Source organism: Cnephaeus nilssonii (genome assembly GCF_951640355.1).
Source record: "Cnephaeus nilssonii genome assembly, chromosome: 10".
Lineage (NCBI taxonomy): Eukaryota > Metazoa > Chordata > Mammalia > Chiroptera > Vespertilionidae > Cnephaeus > Cnephaeus nilssonii.
Window position 1 is genome coordinate 53,073,262 of NC_137081.1, and position 22,222 is coordinate 53,095,483.

The following is a 22,222-nucleotide window of genomic DNA, read 5'->3' on the forward strand; positions in this document are numbered from 1 at the left end:
AAAAATTTATTGTTACACTCAACACAAAATGAATCTCAAAATCAAAATGTTGAGCAAAAGAAGTCAGGCACAAATGAACGTGTACATTTTGAGTCTGTTTATATGAAATTCCAGGAAATGAAAACTAAACTTTAATGATACAAAGGACCTCAGTGGTTTTCTAGGGTCTGAAATGAATAAGCAGACAGCCAAGGGACACAGGAAATATTTTGGGGTAATGAAAATGTTTTATATATTGATTGTGTTTACAGGAGTGTATACATTTGTCAAAACTAACTGAACGTTACATTTAAAACAGATTCATTTCATTATATGTAAATTACACATCAATAAAATGTTTAAGTTACAATTTTTTTAAGTTTGTGTAATTTGTAGAAAATCAAGTGTATTTGTTCTATCAACATGTTTCAGCTAATACCTAAATAGCCAACTAAATTCATTTAGTTTGGTTAGCATATCTGATTTGGGGTATAGTATCCTGAAGAAATGTTTAAGATTAATGTATATTTTCTATAATATCTAAACCTAAAGCAAATAATTTTGATGAAATAATAACTCCCTATTATGGAAAGCTAAATAAAATAGTGAGTTAGGAAAGTAATGCTTGAAAATGTTACTCCACGGTGCTTTTGACTCATATTTTATGCCAGTTGATGGGCATTACCTTAATAATGTATACATAATATAGTCAATTTGTGCTTCTCTCTTGCTGACAGTCTTTAGATTTATTTGCTTCCTTAAAAAATAGAAAAAAATATTATGTCTCTATTATAATCTAAGAAGCCATCAGCATACAATATCTTAGGAGCAATACAGGTCATTCATGTATTCAACGTACTTATACTCTAGATTTTACCATCTTGTCAAGGAGTGGAAATACCTGTTTATGACCCAAACTAATGTTTTGGTTCATTCTAATGGCAATATAGATCTAAAACCACAGTATTTATTAAATATGAAATAAGAATGTTTTCCCTGGCTCTTAAGTAATTATGTGGTTTAGGTAAAATAACTAGCATTGATTATGTGCCCTCTGATTAAATCGAGTGAATTTAATTTGTACTATTTCCTGAGCATATGATAGGTGCTATGGAGACATAACAGCATGCATAAATATTTCCAACACTACAATTAGGAAGAGTAAAATATATTTTTCACATGAATCTCCTTGGATCACAGGAATCAGTTTCAGGCAAGTATTGTTAACTCCCTTCTTAATCAACTATTCATTTATTAAAGTTAGCCTCATGTATTTTTTTTTCTGTGGAAGATACAGCCTAAACAGTTTGTCTGCCTTACTGAGACATCTTGTCTTTCACACATCCCAATTCGGCCTCACCACAGATGGCCCCAACTTTCACCCTTTTAAACAGATAAAAACAAGGGGCCACTGCTTTCTTTGGGACATTCGCTTAGTAGGGACACCTGTGGCAAACAGGGACCATGTTCACCAAGAGACAAAGGTGGAAAAGAAAGCCAATTACCAAGGAAAGCCGCTTTAAAACACCTTGAACTTGGCCAAAATCTACTTTTAAAATGGTTACATGATTTATAGAGATCATATTTTATAAAAAGTGTTGGGGGGAAAATGTGTTGATTGAATATAGTTGAATTAAACATTTAAAAATGTTTGTTTGTTTATTTTCCCCACGTGCTTGGTATATTGTAGTTCCAGTGCCTTAAACATATATAACCTTCTCTCTAATGCTCTGACACATCCAAAGATCAAGGTAGAGACCATTTGTCATGATTCGATTTTCTGTGGAGTATAGCACTTTTTAGCATTATTAGAAACTGAATGACAATATGATAAAGAGAAGATGACTTAAAAGCCTCCTGTTAACTTATAAAGATTTAGCTCAGGAAGCACTGAAAAGGTTATTCTACCTAAGTGCGATACTTAGAAAGAGTGTCATAGCAGTTCATTTCTTCCCATAGAAAAAAAAACACACACACACACACACAAAGATTTAGTCTATTTTTCTCTACAAACAAAATATTTATTATAAAGGCATTTTATCTCTAATCAGCACTCCCGCTTACAGGTTGGTATTGTAAACAACCTGAGTTTTAACTTTAATTTAGAATCCATCAGGAATTTAGAGACTTTTCCTCTCCAGATTTATCATCAAAGTTATAAAATTTAAAGCTGCATTGACTTGACCATTTTTTTCCTCCAAGGGCCAATGGTAAATCCTCATGACTGAATTGAGATAAATAAAAATTAACATACTTGAGACTCTGACAAGATATTATATTTCCAAACTCCAATCTTCCCCCATAACTTTGTTTTTTATTCAATCCAGCACTAATGTATGCAAGCATTTTTGGGAATGTATCTGCAATTATCCAAAGACTGTACTCGGGAACTGCCAGGTACCACATGCAGATGCTGCGAGTAAAAGAGTTCATTCGCTTTCACCAAATTCCCAATCCTCTGAGGCAGCGGCTTGAAGAATATTTCCAACATGCATGGACTTACACCAACGGCATTGACATGAATATGGTATGTATTTCTGTTTCCAAAACGAAAGAACCATAGGCATTTTAGCTACAGCCGAAATGGAAAAGCTAGTCTCACCAGCTTTGAACCCCTTGCTTTTGTTTTTCTCTCTCAGATGTTTATTTTCTCCCCTGGAGATAATCTCTCATTCTCAATTCATGGCATTGCATGGTGCTATATTCTAGTTATACTGTGTGGCAAAGGCATTATAACATGATGCAAACTGATATAACTATGTGCAAAAGAGTCTCCACTTCTGTTTAAAGAGAGCGTTGCTAAGCTGGGACTTGGTCTTTCACCACATGGCCTACCTACCAGAACCCCCAAAAATAGTTGGACCCATTTGCATTAAGATTTTATACAAGTAAACAGTAATAACTATGATGGCCCCAAACAGAAATTCAAGGTTAACACTCTTCAAAAAATAGGTCATTTTGAGAATTTGTGGAAGAGGTTAGGAAGCTTAAGTATGTCATAAACACTTTATGATAGGAAATTTCATGTTTATGGTATGGGGATTTTTTCTATATTTAAAAAAATTAACTATGTGCCCCTTTGCTCTATTTGGTTTAATGTATATTTCCTTTCAAAGAGAAATTATAGATTTCTTCATTACTTTTAAGCTAATTCAACATCAGCAATCACTTTTCATAACCATTTATTCCTCTGACAATGCCCCCAAATCAACACTATTTGTATTAACATAACTGTGGTCCATCAAGCTCTTTTTAATATTAGGAAAATTGGGTACATTTCTTTGACCTAGCTGTTTGGCTTATAGAAACTGATTGCTCAAGATTAATTATGTAACAGGTCCAAATTCTATAGCATACCATAGACCTATTTTTTAAAAGATTAAAAATATTGTGCATTTCATATAGCTACTCCTCCACTGGACAAGGACCTGTTTCTAAAAATATTCAGAAAATAAAACTCCTTACATATAATGACATCAACAGTATAATGCAATTTTTGTATAAGTGAACCTATACAATTTAGATTGACATCTTTTAATTTGACTAGTAAATATTCTAACAAAAAAAGCAAAGATTCAAAATTAGCAATCCAGATACAGAAATTATTGCAAATATTACCCAATTTGAAAGACATATTTACATATGGATAAACTTATCTTAGTATGTGAGATTTATCTGACTGAGAAGTAAGGACATGCCATAATAAAAAATTAATTTGAAGAGCCAATCAGTTAGCAGATTTTATACAAAATCATAACCTAACTTCATGAGTTATTTCCAGGTATCTCAGTGTTCTTTGCGAAAATTTATTTGATAAATTGATCTTACTAGGGTAACACTTTAGTCTCACAAGAAAACACCTATAAATTGATCACTTTTATATATTATTATTTAACAAAGATATCATCATTCAGAAACTATTGGGGTTTCTCTAATGCTGGGTTGGCTGAAGCAGTGCCAAGAATTTTTTACCAACACATGTGCCACTCAATTTTGTTGTTTTATACGCCAGATTATTTCAATAACAATAATAAAACAGCTATTTATTGTACCTCCCCTCTCCATATAACTCTAGTTTTGTGGCCATATTTTGTGATAAAGTCTATTTTGTGACATCTATTTACCTTTCATTGTTTGACTCTATTACCTATAAATATGGTTTATATACCACTTGCTTATTTACAATGTACTTATGAAAGATTTATCTCTTTCCTGTCTGCTTCACACCTTAATACATGGAATCACAACACCCACCGGTAAGAACAGGAGGTATTTATATCCAATTTAATTCTCGTGTAAACTGTGGAGAACACCCTTGCTATCTGTCAGGTTTAGAGCTTGTTAAGTGGTTTCCAGTGTTAGTTCTGATCTTTTTTGCATGATGTAGCAGAGGATATACAAAGCAAGCAATTGGGAAAGATAACCTGGAAGAGGCCAAGTGCAGAATAGAAATCCTTAATTTTAACAATGACTTGACCTCCAATGATATTTATATACACTTTCCCCTTCCCAAAAAAAGCCACTTACCTGCCCCTTCCTCCACTCCGGTAAAGGTTATGGGTATACGGTTTGCATTAGATAATTGTCATAAAGAAAATGTCATTCTTTTTCATCATCCTCTATTTTCATAATGTAGGTATTTTTCTTCCCTCTCATCTGCATGCCTGTATTACATGATCCTGAAGTGTGTGAGCTCTAAACCATGTGCTATTGAGTCTTGCATGTGGTTTTGAGAGCTTGACTTTGCACGAACTTCTTGTTTGTATAGAGTGTCTACATTTCTCATCTTGTGACTGAAAAGTGAGTAAAAAAATCAAAGTGTAAGATAACTGAAAACTCAGCAAATGGAAGATACTTGCTAATTAAGCAGGCTGTGCAAAACAAAGTTGATTAGAGAAAAATAACTTTACTCTTAGACTATTGAGAGGTAAAAAAAAAAAAATCTAAGTAGATTTTTTTTACCTCCAAAAACACTGTTAAAATCCCTTTGTCTTGTCAGTTAATTGTTTACTGAAGTGTAATATAATAATTTAAAGTTATATAAATGTATGTATTGTGATACATAAAAGTACATCAAACTGTTGTATCTTTCACCAGCTTTCCATCTTATTTCCCTTAAGTATAACCTTAAATATAATTTCTCATGAAACATTTCAGGTCATTTTTGCTTTTCAGCTAAATGCGGTACAAGATGCCCAGTCATACTGTATAAATTGACCTAAAGTTATTTTTCATAACCTAAAACATTTGATTCCTTAATAGATCACAAAACATAGGAAAGAATTAACCTAAAATGTGCAGCCACATTCTTATTTCCTGCATCTTTGTTTATTTTGTGAAACAGCAATTGCCAGAATGTTCCAGGACCAAACGTATTCAGGAGCACTTAAGGGCTCCCTTTTAGTTGAACCAAATGGTTCAGAGTGCAAAAGGAAGGGGGTCAGGATAGTGAAACTGGTGAAAGGAAGGTATTCTTTTGCATCTGATGTCAGGCTTAGGAATAGTAAAAATTACCTTCAAAATGTCTTTAGATCAATTCTGGAAAACCCTTCCCCTTTTACTCCCAGAAATTTGACTAATTAAGAAGGAGATATTTTCTCAGCATAGGACGAAAGGCATCTCAAGGAATTTCCCCATATCAACTAACTCAATCTGCAACTTTCTGACATTGTCCAACATAGATTTTAGTTACATTACCAAGAGCTGAAAATCACTTTCCATGTCAGAGTAGAATCAAGTTTCCTCATATCACACACAAGAACTGGAATGCCTAAAGAAAGGACCCTGTAACCATAGTCTATACATCATTCTGGGTTGCGAGAAATAATCAATTGTGGCAGAAATTACTCCATAATTTAAAATTACATTGACATGAAAGAAAATCTTTGTGAACACTTAATGTCAAATTCTATTTTACCTAAAAATGCCCCATCAATATGCCACTAATCTTGGACAAGTCACTTAATCTCTCTTCAATTTCATTAAACTTGTCATTTTCAAATATTTTCTAAAGCACCAGAACTCAAATATGCAAAATATGCAAAAGCTGTTATTCTGGGACATTTTTCAGCTTGAGGGTGGAGATTCTAACCTATCTGCTGCCCCTCTCTCACTCCCTGTGGTGGACCTTAGTCTCCCTTATGAAACTTCTGCTTCAAATTATTCAAACCCCACTGGACTAAACGAGTGGTAGAATAGTTGATGGCAGAGCACCAAAGGGGATCATTTCAGGTAAAGACAAGGACAGGAATAAAAGCACATATGTGGGAGAGTTCAAGGTAGAATTAAGGGAGGTACTCCAGAAACAACTTTATTTTATGAAAAACAACAATTTAGTTGGGTTTTTGCTCTTTGTTTTTGTTTGGCCTTGATATTAATGGAGACAATTTTGAGCGACAAGATGTACAAGGAGTTGGAATAAGAATCTAGGAAGAGGGATAGATTCTTCAGCAAGGCTGATAGGCAAGGCTTCTGAAAGGCAGGAGGAAAAGAAAAAGGGTGAAGGCCTTGGCTTTGAGAAGTAAAGGAGAAAACTCCATGTCCCTTATACTACATGGCCCAGTCTTCTTGGTCTATCAAAGATTAATAAACTAATTCCTCAGAAAGGAGGTGGTATAAGATAGGGGCAAAGTTGTAGAAGGAAGGATATTTAGGTATTTTAGTCAACCCAGTAGACTAAAAATGGGTAGAGCCTCATGTGAGAATCTAAGTGAGAAAGGATATACTTATCATGGGCCCAACAAACAAAGCCAATCAAAATGGAAAAGAATATATTGAATAATTGCAGATTGTTTCATATAAATTCTTATTTCTTGAGACTGATGTAATTTCTTAGGATCATGTTAATGAAATTTGATTTCCTTTCCTTCTATTTCTCTTTCCAGCTCCCCTGTTATCTGTCAGATTAGCCTCTGCTAACTACTAACCTTAACTAATTACTGCTGACAACTACTACTACTTACTACCTACTACTAACTACTAGCTACTAACACCTTATATCTGCATCCACATTCTAACCCTACTATTTCAAAAACTTCTCAATGTTTATTTTAATGACTCCATCTGTGCCAGACTTTCCCATTCACTCATGGACTGTTTCAATAGACCACAGTGAAATGTAATGACAAGTTTTTTCAGTTATGTTCAATTCAGCAACTCAAGTAAAAACAATCCTTGTGACATTAAATCCCATCAAAAATATAAATCAAGATTTACCAAATAACATGGCTTATTTTCACCACATTGCTTTTAATTCCATGTTACCTTTTCTAATGATTCTTTATATCTTTAAGTTGATAAATATAGTAAATGAAAAAGCTTTTACTGACTAGCCATAGAGCTATAAATAAAAAGACAAAAAATATGGTGCCCTCATATTTGACTACTCCACCACTGACTGGGCAAGGAGCCCTTTTGTAATAATTCTTCAGAAAATAAAATCACTCACTTCTAAGGACATCAATAGCATAATAGAAATTTGTCATAGATAAGCCTGTACAATGTAATTGATACTTTTTGTTTAACCAGTAATATTCTAACAAAAAGGCATAGGTTCAAAATTAGCAGTCAAGTTGAAGAAAGCATTGCAAATACTGCCTAAGTTGAAAGACACATGTCTATTCCCTGCACTGAGGTCCAAATGGCCCAACAAGTAAATCCACACATTTAGAAAGGGGGCATGGAGACGGGCAAACACCTGCATTTAAGGGATAAAGACCCTCAGGACTGGTGACATGTTTTAGTTTTTTAAAAAAACAACAACACAGGTCTAGTTGTCATTTAGGAGTTGAATTAAAAAAAAAATAGTTGTCTACGATGCCTTTAAAAGATGTTTTCATCTTCATGTTGATTAGGCAATAGGAATTGTCTAGCTCTGCAGAAATTGGATAGGTAGTAAAATTTTGCACCAGCAAGATATCTGCTATTAACATACACACTTGCCTACTGTAGCCAGCCCCTGAACAGCAGGTGCTTAAAAAGGTCAAGGCTCATGCACTTTCTATTTTTCACGGAGGCTGTTTGCCCTAAAGTCTCAGAAATACCACTGAGAACAATACTTGCCATCTGGAGCCTCCTGACATGAACAACATCAAGCGTAAGACAGGCATCTGGTATTTTCAGGTCACATATGATATGTGCTCATCCAAATGATTATGGTCACTTCATCCTGGTCTCTAACCATTATCAAGAAGGACTTAATTACAGCTGGCACCATGCTGCTTCTTCAGAGGTTCCCGAGCTAAGGGAAATAATGACAGCCTGGCTGGGACTTTAAACAAGAAAACAGTCATTGCAGGAACACCAAGCTGAGGCAATGAACACACTTCTGTGCTTCCGTTTCTCCATTTAGTGTTCCTCTTACAGCAGTATGAAGGTGGAAATGATGTCTCAAAGCATAGTACGCTTCTATAACTCTTTAAAATAATGGTACTATCTGATCAGGACTCTAGAATGCAATTTCTTTTGCTGAAGAGTATGACATGTTTTCAAACACTGTCTTTGTAGTGATAGGAACACAGGATGAATTTAAACTCAATTCAGCTTTAGAGCATTTAATATTCAACACAGGTTTAGCCAATAAAAATGTAGAGAGAGAGAGACATCAGAGTTCAGTTTTAAACGATTCCTTGGAAATATTACTTTAAGTCCATTGTAGTTCTAGAATATGAGAAGAATTCAATATTTATCAAAGCTTATAGAATCAAACCATCTGCAATTTCTCTAAAATAAAAGTTTAATATTTTCTTTCATGGGAGAATTGTCTGAGACATTCCCAGTGGCCTTTGAATTTCCAATATGTCAGATTGTAAAATCATTTTTTAAGGGTGAAAATAAGCACAGTGGTTTATCTAACCCTGTTGACCATATAGCCTTAGGCAGAAGGACTCAAGAAAATTACAGATATTTATTTGTTTTTCTTGGTTTAGACATTTCATTGCTATCCATGGGGATGAGTGTAGATGGAAAAAATATATAGTCATTGCCTCTTTCATGTCAGATATTCCTAAATGACTTCTTTTCATTTGTATCTTTGGCTCCTATTGGTCAGGTGGCTCTTTTAGTTCACTAGATCCTCCTAAATAATTTTAAATGGTAATAGCTGATTTTTAAACATGTTTTTATTTATTTTAGAGAGAGAGAGGATGGGAGAGGGATAGAAAAATAGAAATCCTGCACACCCTTACTGGGGATCAATCCTGAAACCCCAGGCATGTGCCCGACCAGGAATTGAACTGGTGACCGCTTGGCTCCTAGGTCAACGCTCAACCACTGAGCCACACTGGCTGGTCAGTAATAGCTGATTTTAAAGCAAATAGCTTTACTATTAAGACTAATACTTGTAAATATCATTGCTTTTCTACAATAAATATTATTTTTCATATATTTTTGAAGCTTTGTTTATATTGACGAGTAAATTAAAATGTTGCATCTATTTTATAATGATATTGATCTATCATTATATGCTCTTTAAATGTTAGAAAACATCTGTAAAACCATGTGGTATTGGTGATTTTACATCAAACTAGTGGCCCGGTGCACGAATTTGAGCATGGGTGGAGTCCCCGGGGGTTGGAGGGAAGCAGAACCGGATTGGCCCTCCGGGTAGATGATGGGACACCTTTGCCAGCCCAGCATCTGAATCCTTCCTGCTGACATTCATGCTGGTTGTCAGGAGCCACTTTTATATTGTTTCTTCCTTGCGGAGCGTCTAGGGAGAGGAAGCAGCCGCGGTGCCCGAGGCTGACTTCTAGGAGGCGGGCAGCACTGTCAGGATCATGCCGGTGGTGCAGGTCCATCTGTGCCTGGCCTGTTCTTCAGAGATTGGATGTGCAGGACTATTGAGGGAGGGAGTGGCTGCCCTGGGCTGGTGGGCCACTGGGATGGGTCAGTTAGCTGAGCAGCACTCCCACTGTGGGAGCTCACTGACCACCAGGGAGCATCTCCTGCATGGAGTGTCTGCCCCTTGGTGGTCAGTGCGCATCATAGTGACCGGTGGTTACTGTCGTTTGGGTCGTCGTTTGGTCGCTTAGGCTTTTATATATATAGACTACAGGCCCAATGCACAAAATTCTTGCAAGGGGTTCAGCCCCTGCAGCCACTGTCTCTGCCTTGGGCTCCACCGCCACATCTTAGTCCTGGAAGGTCGTCCAGAAGGATGTCCGGTCTAATTAGCATAGTATGCTTTTATTATTATAGATAGCATGATTCCTCCAATTTTGTTCTTTCTCAAGACTGCTATGGTTATTCGGGGTCTTTTGTGGTTCCATATACATTTTGGGGAATATTTATTCTAGTTTTATGAAATATGCCATTAGTATTTTGATAGGAATTGCATTGCATCTATAGATTGCTTTGGACATTTTCACAATGTTAAGTCTTCCTATCCATGAGCACAGTGTACACTTCCATTTGTTTGTATCTTTGTCAATTTCTTTCTTCAGAGTTTTACAATTTTTTGAGTATAGGTCTTTTACTTCCTTGGTTAAATTTATTCTTAGCTTTGTTTGTTTTTTATTCAGTTGTAAATGTGATTGTTTTCTTAGTTTCCCTTCACCCTGGTGGTTTTAATTTAGACCTTTAATTACCATTCCAATTCTAGTATGGTAATTATATATTCTATTTCTTCCTTAATAAACATTGAAAGTTTATATTTTGCCAAGAATTCATCCATCTCATCTAGGCTTTCAAAATTCTTATAAAACTGCATATAGAATTCTCTTGAAACTCAGTTTTCTCTGTACTGCTTTCTCATTCCCAAACTTGCACATTTTTGTTCTCTCTTCTTTCCTTTAGCAGGCCTTTGAAATATTTCTATATTTTATTGTGTGTGGGTTTTTTTCAAGGAACTTGCTTTTGGGTTAATTTATTACTATTCTTTTCATTTTTAGCATTTGCCTTCATTAATACCCTTTTTTGTTTCTTTGGACTGTTCTATTATTTTTAACATCTATATTAAGATCTTTTATTATTTTTTATTTTCTCCATAATAATGAAGACATTAAAACTATACTTTTTTTTTCTAATGCAAGTTTTCTCTGGGTCCATGGGTTTTGATATAAAATGTTCTCCTTTCATTGCTTTTAAATTATTTCTTATTTAATCCAAAGGCTATCGTAGAATGTTATCCTTAAGTTTCATGTACTTCTAACTTTCTGGTCACTTTGAAACAATGTATTCTTATTTTTGGATTATAATCAGAGTTAATGGGCTATATAACATTTCTATTCTTATAAATGTTTAGGTACCCACACCTAATGAAAAAGCAAGCTGTGGTTGCATTTTTAAAAGTGACTGACCATTATAAAGGTTTTTCAAAGCATTTAGCTTTATTTTCATGGCAGGAGGTGGAGGGATCTGCTATCTTTCTTTACCCATATTTTATTCTTTTATGCAAAATAAAATTGAATTCTATAATTCCACCAATAAGTACAGCTGTCATAAATAGATTTTGAAACATACACAGCTGCTTTAAAACTGAGTTGGTAGAAGTAGAAATGTGAGGGGATACAGCAGTGTCTGGAATGCTCAGAGTGCTGGGTAATGAGAAATAATACATTTTACAGAAGGGAGATCTGATAGATGGAGGAAGAAAATTATTTTGAGAATTTCTGCTGCTTTGCAAAATGTTATGTAATTGCTGACACAGCCATAACATTCTCTAGAAAACAATTGCATTATTGTCTAGGCCTAATCTTTTGGGGGAACAAATACTCTAACTGGTACAAAATGAAAATGGCATGTATGGTACATTTCTGTTCTTTGTTACTTATTAATAAAGCCAATAAATAAAATGAATGGGAAATATTTTGCATCTCATTCTACTGGGAGCAACTTTAGAAATCCAGTCTGATAGGCAGCTAAGGCACAATAGTGGAAGAAACCCTGGACTAAGTTAGGAGACTTAGTTCTTTCAGAAATAAAAATATTTCATGCATTTATATTTCAGCTTCCACATATGAAAAGGGGGCTACTTGCCACTCTATATTCTTTATATAAAGTTGATAAATGAATCAAAAGATGTTTTATATGAGCAATGTTTCTGAAACATAAAAGTAGATTCAAGTTTAAAATGGTATAAAAAGTACAAGGTGGTACTTAAATCATCTTTTTCATTACTTTGCAAATGGCACCTCCCTGTTTCCTGTTCCTTACTTTGCGAGCAAGCTTAGGTCATCCACAATCAATCTATTTTAGAAGAAGCCTTTGCAAAGCATTCAATAGACCCCACTATAGCTATATCTGTTCATGCTTTCCCTCACTTGCTCTCTCAAGCAATTAGAGGGCTGAGGGGAAAGTCCTGAAATTGTTTCTCAAGATGCAGATCTCTCCTGTTACCTTTAGACACCCTAGTGGGTTTCAAGGGTTCCCCTGAGACCGCTTTTCAAAAAATTGTGATGCACCTTCTTAATCAGGCTTTCCCTGTATTAGCGGAAGGACTCCAGAGTCTGGGTAACAAGGACATGTATGTAAAAACAGTAAGCCCCCTCTCCCTACACATCATCACCCACATTTCAACTCATCCTTGGCCCTCACTTTATTTGGGTCAGGTTAAAGCTTACAAGTCCCTTTAAAAACAAAGAAACATCCCACAGTGATGCTGTTAAATGGGGGCAGGAGCTGTGGGAGAGGGAAGGGGAAGAGGCAGGAGGGAGGACTCTTTCATTGTTTAGAAACCTTTATTGGTACCAAAACTGGTTCAGGATTTATGTTATTCTCCATGTTTACATATGGCAAGTTTTTCTTCTGATTATCTGTTTTTCCCCCTAACTCATGAAACCATATAATAAACATTGCACACTTACATGTAGAAAATTAGTTAATTTCCTCAAGGCTTATAAATGTCCTTAGTCATGGATTCCATAATAGTCTGCTTTGCCAATAATCTGGCCAGATATGAAGTCCTCATACAAAAAAAAATGCTTCTTTCTTTTCATCAGTCCCAGGAAGATAAAATAAAAAAGTAGATGGCAGAACAATTTAAGCCTTAGACTAGGGTTCTTTATATTTATATTTTTAAAACTACTGAAAGAACCCACCTAGCATGATCAGTGCTTAAACATGAAATATTAAACATGTAATCACCAAAGAAATATGAAAGACATGTGTTTTCTATTCCTTAATAGTAAATCATAACCACAGAAATAATATGACCTGGGATGACCCCAAAATTATAGATTCCATTAAGGAAGGTCATTATCTTCTAGAAACAACAAAAAGCATGGTTTAGTATTTTATAAGTACTTAAGATTATTAAATGCTGAATGCCCACATGGCAGACGATGATTCCACAAGAATTAGAAAATACCATAAATTATTAAGGCTGTAGACTTCATATTTTATATGAAGAGACTGAAGAGTTAACATATTACTTCCATAACCTATTTTGACAATCATGCTTGAAGTTTAATGCTTCATAGGGAGTATTAATTTGTGTTTTGATTCATCCTTATTTGTCAGCATTTATGTGTATTTAATGACCCAGAGAATTTTTCCAGAAAATTTTCTAATGTTAGTTATCACAATTATCAAAGTTGTTTATGATTAATTTGCTGTTTAGAAGAACCATTTGCCACACTCAGACTGTCTTTCTCAATGTGCCTTTTCAGCCTGCCTTTAGAATGTTCCCCTGTACAGCTGCACTATGTAAAACAAATCAAAAGCCACTCATTACAACATAGATTATCTTTCCAGCACTATCTGGATAAGAGATATCTATTAGGTACCTATCAGAATATATTTTTATTTTTTTGAAAGCAAATACAATGTTTAAAACACTATGAAAGGAGTCTAGAGAGAGTCCTGGCAAAAACTCAATTGCTGACTCTCTTCCAACAGGTCTTAGAAAGTATAAGCCCCATAGGGAGACTGCAATCCTGGTGAAGAAACAGCATATATTGAATCTTGTGTTTTAAATTTGAGGCAGGAATAATAAAGTTTATTGTCAATATACAGGGTTGATGAACAGCGGTTTACTGGTATTCACATATAAAATAATACAATAATTAATAAATAATAATACAAGAATAAACTCTGTTTTGCATACTCACAATTGTAAACCTACCTTTGCCTCACCCTGGATATATTTAAATTTAAGGATTTAATTATTAAAAAGTTAAAAAAGACTAATGTCATTTTGATGAGCACACATATATCAAATTAGAAGATGAAGGCTAACATTAACTTCAGCATCCATTCACTATTAAATTTTATATTCATGCGAAGTTTAGAGAAAATTTTAATTCACATACTACATAATTACAAATATTAACAATATTGTATGTTTATCTCATTAGATGTATGTCAGCATATGTACATTTAAGGGAAGATTACCGTAAGTTAAATACTTCTGAATTCATGTTTGATCATGTTCGCTACTTGCTTGCTATGGAATAGCTAATTACTTCCATTTTGGCTTTCTGTGTAATTTCTGCAAAGTTTTACTTTGTTATAATAATGTTATCTTGCTTTATAATTATTGGGCAATTCTTATTTGAATGTTCTTAAACTTTGGGTCCTAAGCTATGAGGTTGATTTAACAATCACAGAAAACATTTCATACTCACTTAAAAGAAAAAAAATGTCTCATTAATCTTACATAATTTGAGCATTCTAAAGAGTTTCATCTACATAAATTCAAGTAAAGAGAAATTAACCTTGCATTTATAAAATATTCAAATGACTTATAGCATAATAAAGATGTGGGATTTTTACCAACCTGGAAAAAAATTTCTGAAACTCCAGGGAGTTTTAAAAATCTGCCCACATAACAGTTACCTTGAGGGTTCATTTAAATACCCATTAGTATTAAACCATGCATTACAAATATCTGAATTTGGCATGAAAAGATGAGTGTGGGAACTTCTGGTTAAACCTATTAATTTTTTTTAATCTGGGCATTTCAGAACATGACAGACAGAAGGTTGTGTACACAGTAGTGGAAATGATTATAACAGTCACTAAACCAACCTGTGTTCTGGTTTGTTCTTGTCTTAGCTGTTTTTTGCAGCCAGATCTGCTTGGCATGGTAAAATGCCAATATTTGAGTGCTATTTGAGGAAGTTCCCAATCAGGTAATTCAGCAGAGGAACTAAACCTCACCAAAAAAAAAAAAAAAAAGTACCATGAGTAGGAAGGAAGAAAGGCCACAGAGTTGGGACCAAAGGAACGGGGTGCCTTAGATAAAGATCTATTTAAAATTTCCCTTTTCTTCCAACTCTTTTTCAGTGTTCTTCTACCTCTATTCCACTGCAGCTCCCTCTCCTCTAACTCTCCTTTTTAAAGAACCTTTACTTAGCCCTGACCTGTGTGGCTCAGTTGGTTGGGCATCATCCTGTGCACCAAAAGATTGCCACTTTGATTCGGTCAGAGCACATGCCTGGGTTGTGTGCAGTAGGCAGCCAATTGATGTTTCGCTCACATCTATGTTTCTCTCTCTCCCTTTCCCTTCCCTCTCTCTCTCTCTTTAAAAATTAATAATATAAAATGACTAAAAACTGCCTTTACTTAGGCATAACCCAGATTCCAAAGCTGCTGGCTTATTTAGGACATCCAATGTTCTGGGCTAGGAAGATCTTTAATTACAGAATACTAACTTCTATTGAGTTTTATTTGATCTATGTAACTGACTTAAGAAAATCAGGTAAGGGCTAATACCACAGAAAAATAACTTAATCTAGACAAATCTTTCATGCCAAGATCTGTGAATCTTCTTCCCGTGCAAATAAAGGCTTCTCCATGGAATACTTGGAGGTCATTCTTTCCAACTGGTCTTACTTCTAATAAGATGACTGTTAGGAGATGGCGACATTTAAAAAGGATACTTGAAAAGAAAATGATGTTGAAAAACTTTCCCAAGTTCCCTTTAAGTATCTGTGAATGATTATCAGAATACTGGAATTCCAAGATCACACTTGTAAATTGATTTTACTAACTGCCTACTTCAATAAAGAATGTAAGACAACTTGCAGTGAAAACTTAAGTGCAAGTAAGCCAAAATATTTAACACAAGTCAGAAACAGGGAACAAAAGTTAGAGAAATGAGAAGACAAAGGATTCTTAAACTCTGCTGAGGAAAAGGAGCACAAAATTTAGTGGGGAATTTCTTATTTACCAGAGACCAAAGAAAATAATACAATGGGATCGTATCTCTTAATTTTGAGCTAAAAAGAACATACCAGTTCTTCAGCAACAATAAATATTTATGACCAAAAAAGGAAGAAAAGAAGGGAGGAAGGAAGAAGTAAAGGCTCAGAAGTGAAATGTCTATTGAACATTTACAATACATAAAATTTACACACATTATTGCATTTAATTGTGAGCATAACCCTGTCTAGTAGGTATTATTAATTTTACAGTAGAAAAAAAACAAAGTCATAAATAGTAAGTGATGAAATTGGGACTTCATGCCTATCTGATTCTATAGCTCATAAAACACACTCAGAGAAATGAATCTCCCTTACCTCCATCTCATCTGCACCTTCCAACTCAAAGCATGTGTGTATATGTATGCATGTGCATAATTGTTCCTTCTATATCCAAGCTATACTCAGAAAGTATAACTGGAAAATTTCATGAAAATGCCAGAAATAGCAGCTACAAGTTCAGCATTCTCATTTCAACTACTGTAATGGTAACAATATCTCCCCTATTTACGTGAAATATAAAATACCTTGTTGTACTTTATTACAGCCAAATATTAAGAGAAAAATAGGCATATCTAATTTTTTACTTGGTGTACTGCTCTCTACAGTTTTATCTGTACGGGGGCATCTAAGAGTTACGTTGAGGTCACAACTTCAGGGAGGAAAAGTAACATCATATGCAGAGGCCAGTGAACTGGGGGTTTTTCCTACTATAACACTCCCAAAATAAAGTGGCCCGTTTCAGAAAACAGTGCCCAAACCTAACTTCATTCCAGTCTTGCATCACTTGTCAAGGAATCCAATGTAATAGTTTCAAAAGGTAGAGGGGATCAACGACCTAGAAGGTTGAGAGGAGCTGGGTTGTTGAGTCCCAACAAACAGTGGGAAAAGAGCCTCCAGCCCCAAAGGCAGGAATGGGAAAAGACTAGGCAAGTTCCATATTGAAATCCAAGTAGGAAACCTGTCAGGAGTGTAGGCATGTAGACCAAGCCTGAAAGCTACAGTTAAGGGAAGAGGTTTCAAATGAGGAAGGCTGTGTTCTTTTGGGTCTGAGCCAGGTAACACAGAAATTTCAGCATAAAAGTCTGAGTTCCTACAGCTGTGCAGAGCGGAGTGAGCAGTGTCAGACAATCGGCACACAGGACAATGTTCAATATTGCAAAGGCTCTTATTCTCTGGCAAAGAAGCACAGATGGATGAAGTGACTTGCACAAGCATCAACCTGTGGCAAATTCATGACCAGAACTCATATTCCCTGGGTTTTCTTCTAAAAAACTCTGACCCATTTCTGTGGGTGACTCTACAGGGAAGGAGACAAGATTGGAAATAGTGGTTGTATTTCAGATATCTCATTGATTCTCTCTTTGATCCTTTTGCACCATAATCACAGTCAATCCGACCAATTGCATCACGCAGGGCTCTACTGAACCAGGGTCCCTGTGGCTGCTTTAATATTTTAAGTAATAATAATTGCAAGTTAACTCAAGTATAATCTAATTTGAAGTTCCTTTATGGGCCACATACATTTGAATTATCGATACAAATAATTCATGATTACTTTTAACTATATTGGACAGCAATAGGTTAACCCAAAAAGGTAAGAAATCCCAAAATTGCATTATTGGGCACTATAGGATGCCTTTTCCCTCTTGCCCCCAAAACATATATAAATGGATTTGTTTTTACTGAAAGCCAACCTGAGAATTAAAATCTATATATGACACCCTAAATAGCTAAATACCTGCAGAGAAGCAAACATTGAGTGCCTTTTCCCACTGAATACTGGGAATTCTATAAAATAGCATACAATTTTATTCAGTTTAAATTGAGTAGCACTTGTCACAAGCTATTATTTAATGTTTTCTACAAGTTTTAAATTAGTCACTGATTAGGCTGTCAAAATAGTTGCACTGTTAGAAGCTTTGTGTATGCATTGTAAATTCTGGCATAATTTCCAATTCTAAAAACTAAACTAGACATTTAAAGTATGATTCCTGTTCTTGTTATTTATTTCCAGTGCTTACCACAATATTAAGTACTAATAATGTGCATATGAAACAAAAATATTCCTAGTACTATTAACTAATAGCACTCTGGTATATGACCTTTGCAACTACAATGGCTATTTCAGGATTGTATTTTTACTAATTATAACTAAGACACATATGCCAGAGATAGCAATCCAAACTGACTTGAGATTCCTTCACAAAGTTGTCTTTCTAATTGTACTGCCTTTCATTAATTATGTCTTATTGTCGCATTGTATTATATCTGTGCACAGCATGATGTTAAAGAACATAAGGCAGGGAATGAGAAGCAGTGTGAAAAGTTGTAGGCATTACATTTTAACGAGATAACATTTGTGTTGAGTCTGAATGCCTGCAGTTAATTTAGAGAACAAGTATTTTAGCTAAAAATTTTAACATGTTTAGCAAACCAAGTATTCATTAAGGTAGGCGAGGTAGAAGGATTGTGAGAGCTCCTGTGTGACAATTATCACGCCTGCGGTTCTGTGAGCAAGAAATATATTTTATTTCAGGTGGAGGTGCCCGGTGTGCTGTGGTATGAAACTCTGCTTTTTCTCTTCAGGTTCTCAAGGGTTTCCCAGAATGTTTACAAGCTGACATTTGTCTACATCTCAACCAGACTTTGCTGCAAAACTGCAAAGCCTTTCGGGGGGCAAGTAAAGGTTGCCTGAGAGCTTTGGCAATGAAGTTTAAGACCACCCATGCACCTCCGGGAGACACTCTGGTTCACTGTGGGGATGTCCTCACTGCACTTTATTTCTTATCCAGAGGCTCCATTGAAATCCTCAAAGATGACATTGTAGTAGCTATTCTGGGTGAGTGTTTTAGAACTGGATGGGGACAAAGTCAGTTACAAGCTGGTGCGACGCGGAGTTTAAAATTACAGAAAAAAGAAGGACTGATTTTATTTATTCATGAGTACAACTTAAGACTGGTGGGTAATTTTAAAGCTTCATTTCAATTAAATTCCAATCAAATTAACCTCTCTTGACTCTCACTTTTCCTCTGATGTGTAAACGGTTCCACGACACTCTTCTGTCCTTGGCAGCTGAGTAAGCTTGATGGCCAATATATATCAGTAGTCAGTATTCTTTTCATCTTAGAGGATTTTGGATTCATGCTTGGTCCTTTTACCCCTTAAATAAAATGTACATATTGTAAGCATAGTGGCTAGAATGTGCCAATGCCCTGTTGAACTGGGTTTATGTTTTGATGTATTTCACCTATTTGCCATGCACTTGAACCTGCTGTGTGCCATCAAACGGGATTACATGAGTCGTTACCTAGGAATAAAGAGCTGAGAACTTGCAGTGAGGATATTATAATTAGCAATAAACTGGTTTGGGTGCAAAAGAGAGTCATCTGTCCAATTGGTCTCTTAAAAAATATATTAAGTCAGGGTGAACATAGCTAAGGTGTGCATGCTGACTGGCCTACTTTTTGCTCATTCACAGTCATGTAAACTAATTGAAATACAAAGCCCAGGCTGGATTTAGTTCTGGGATTTTCTTTGATAATGCCTATACTTAAGTACCAAAGAATATGAAGATATTCTCCTTTTCTGTCTCCAAATCCACCTGAAGTCTTCACAAGTTGTGATTATTAATTCTATTTTTTAAAAGCTAAGCATTATTTAAAGTTAATGTATTTGCTCAAATATCAATTTTTATTATAAAGATATGGGGTCTGATTTCTTCTCATTCGATTCACATTTAAGGTAAGAACACTACAGCATATTTTGAATATTTAGGACTTTATTGTTTCAAAGTCTTTGATGGTTTCCATGGTCGAGTATATATGAACTTGTCTAACAAAAATAAAGTTAACAGCCCAGCTGCCATGGCTCAGTGGTTGAGTGTCGACCTATGAACCAGGAATTCACAGTTCATTCCCATCAGGGCACACGCCAGGGTTGTGGGCTTAATCCCCAGTGTGGAGTGTGCAGAAGGCAGCCGATCAATGATTCTCTCTCATCATTTATGTTTTTATCTCTCCCTTTCCCTTCCTCTATGAAATCAATACAATTATATTTAAGAAAAAAAGTTAACAGATCCAAGGAGGTTTTTTTCTAAATATGAAAAGAAGCTTCAGGATATATGTAATCAAGTACTATTTTACACTTCCATTGATGATCTTTAGAAGTCATGTAATCAATAATCTATCAATAGTTACTTAGTACATATTTCACAGGCACAATTTTAAGTGTCTTGACATTCAGAGACAGAAAAATCTGAGTGGCCACAGCATTCAGGGAAAATATTGGAGAGAATTTAAACACAAGTGGTATGTAAAGATTTTGATTGGAGTCAGAATGCATGGGATTTATTCATAGTTACTCTCTCCCTCCCTTTACCCATCCAAGTAGGTCACCTTGACCTAATCAGTTGAACTCTTTAATCCACTTTTCATATTCATAAAATTTGGATAACAATTAGCAATTTCTTTATGAGGTTATTTGGGGTATTAAATTAAATAATACGCCTAAGCATTGACACAGTGCCTGGCACCTACTTAGTCTTCAATGAGCATTTGTTGCTGCTGTCCTTATCATCCTCACCATTCAGCAGGTGGCATGTGGCCAGGCAGAGGGGATGGGGAAGGCCCATCGGAAGCCAGACACTAAATTAACTCCAGGTTTGGCAAGACTGCAAGGACACACTTTTAGAATAAAGGCCATGTGGTAAGAAAGTATGACTGTGTATGTTGAGAAAATGTAACTAGATTATTAAACAATGGGATAAATTCATTAAAGGCAAATCCAAAAGTGGTTACTAAAGGAAACAGGGTATGTTCAAATCGTGCCCCTAGTCCTCTAAGTGGGAAAGCGTTCTACCATAACCCCATGCTTGGCATCTCCTACAGAGACCACCCTGAGATAGAAAGTTCATGAGTCTGACTCACACAGCCGTTCTCATATTTCTGCATTGACAAAATCAGACCACACCTATATGACAAGGACCTTTTTTAGCAATGTGGGGATAGCAGACTAAGTCCATATTTGCTACTTCCTAGTTGTTTAGCCAAAGAATCAAAACAAGAAAGTACTTGGGTTTATACTAGGACCAGTGCACTAAGAGGCAAATTCTACTCAGCAAACAAACTAGTTACTATGAGGTGACTACCCAAGAGTCTGTTGGCCATGGGGTTTTATATTTGAAATCTTTAATTCAGAGATTAGTCAGTGGTTCCCTTCTACTTTTACAAACACAAACAAACAAACAAAAAACAACATTAAATTCAGATTTCTTTAATTCGTTTTTTTTTTCTTTTTTAAAGGGAAAAACGATATATTTGGAGAAATGGTTCATCTTTATGCCAAACCTGGAAAGTCTAACGCAGATGTAAGAGCTCTCACATACTGTGATTTGCATAAGATCCAGAGAGAAGACTTGTTAGAGGTTCTGGATATGTATCCTGAGTTTTCTGATCACTTTCTCACAAACCTAGAGTTGACCTTCAACCTAAGACATGAGAGTGCAAAGGTATCTGTGAACTGTGTGCTTATTTCTTGTGCTTTTGACATTTTATTTTATTCTTGGATTGCTCAAATACCTCTGAAAGGTCAAGCAAAATATGTAACAAAACTTTACCAATTCTGAATATTTGAAAGAAAAAGCCAACTTAATATTGAATTTCTAAATTATAGGGAATGAATTTAGTCTAATTACTTTCAAATATATTAAATAACTCTAAGTACGTCAATTAAATCTGACCTCGTAGGAACTCTTAGGTGGCATACTTGATATAAAATAGCCTTGGCTTATATTGGACAACTATTTTTAAGAAATTGGTGATTCTAGAGTATTGAAAATTCCCTAACCAAATTTATCTTATATAGAGGTTGAATATTCTCTCAGCTATTATTTACACCAGACATTGGTTAGTAATGTATTTTTAATAAAAAGTAAACTTATTTTACTTTATATTCATATTTAACACAATTACCAAATCACATAGGTAAAAATTAACCAGGCTTATACCTGCATCAAAATTAGTGCTTCAGAATGAATAGCATATAGTCTAATAAAAATATTTTAAATGATTTTACATAAAATCTTTTTAAATGAGTTTTGA

The 22,222-nt window shown here is 35.2% G+C and overlaps 1 protein-coding gene across 2 annotated transcripts in view; it reads left to right on the top strand.

The window, feature by feature from the left end:
* Nucleotides 1–22,222, top strand: part of KCNH7 (potassium voltage-gated channel subfamily H member 7) — a gene marked incomplete at both ends in the record, with an annotated part of 421,921 nt that overhangs the window by 370,912 nt on the left and 28,787 nt on the right. The window contains 3 exons of one of the 2 annotated variants that reach the window (XM_079783286.1): nucleotides 2,307–2,506; nucleotides 18,711–18,963; nucleotides 21,425–21,636. In XM_079783286.1, the coding sequence (XP_079639412.1) occupies nucleotides 2,307–2,506; nucleotides 18,711–18,963; nucleotides 21,425–21,636 (665 nt within the window). The remainder of the gene's footprint in view (nucleotides 1–2,306; nucleotides 2,507–18,710; nucleotides 18,964–21,424; nucleotides 21,637–22,222) is intronic. The other variant, XM_079783285.1, reaches the window with a different exon arrangement.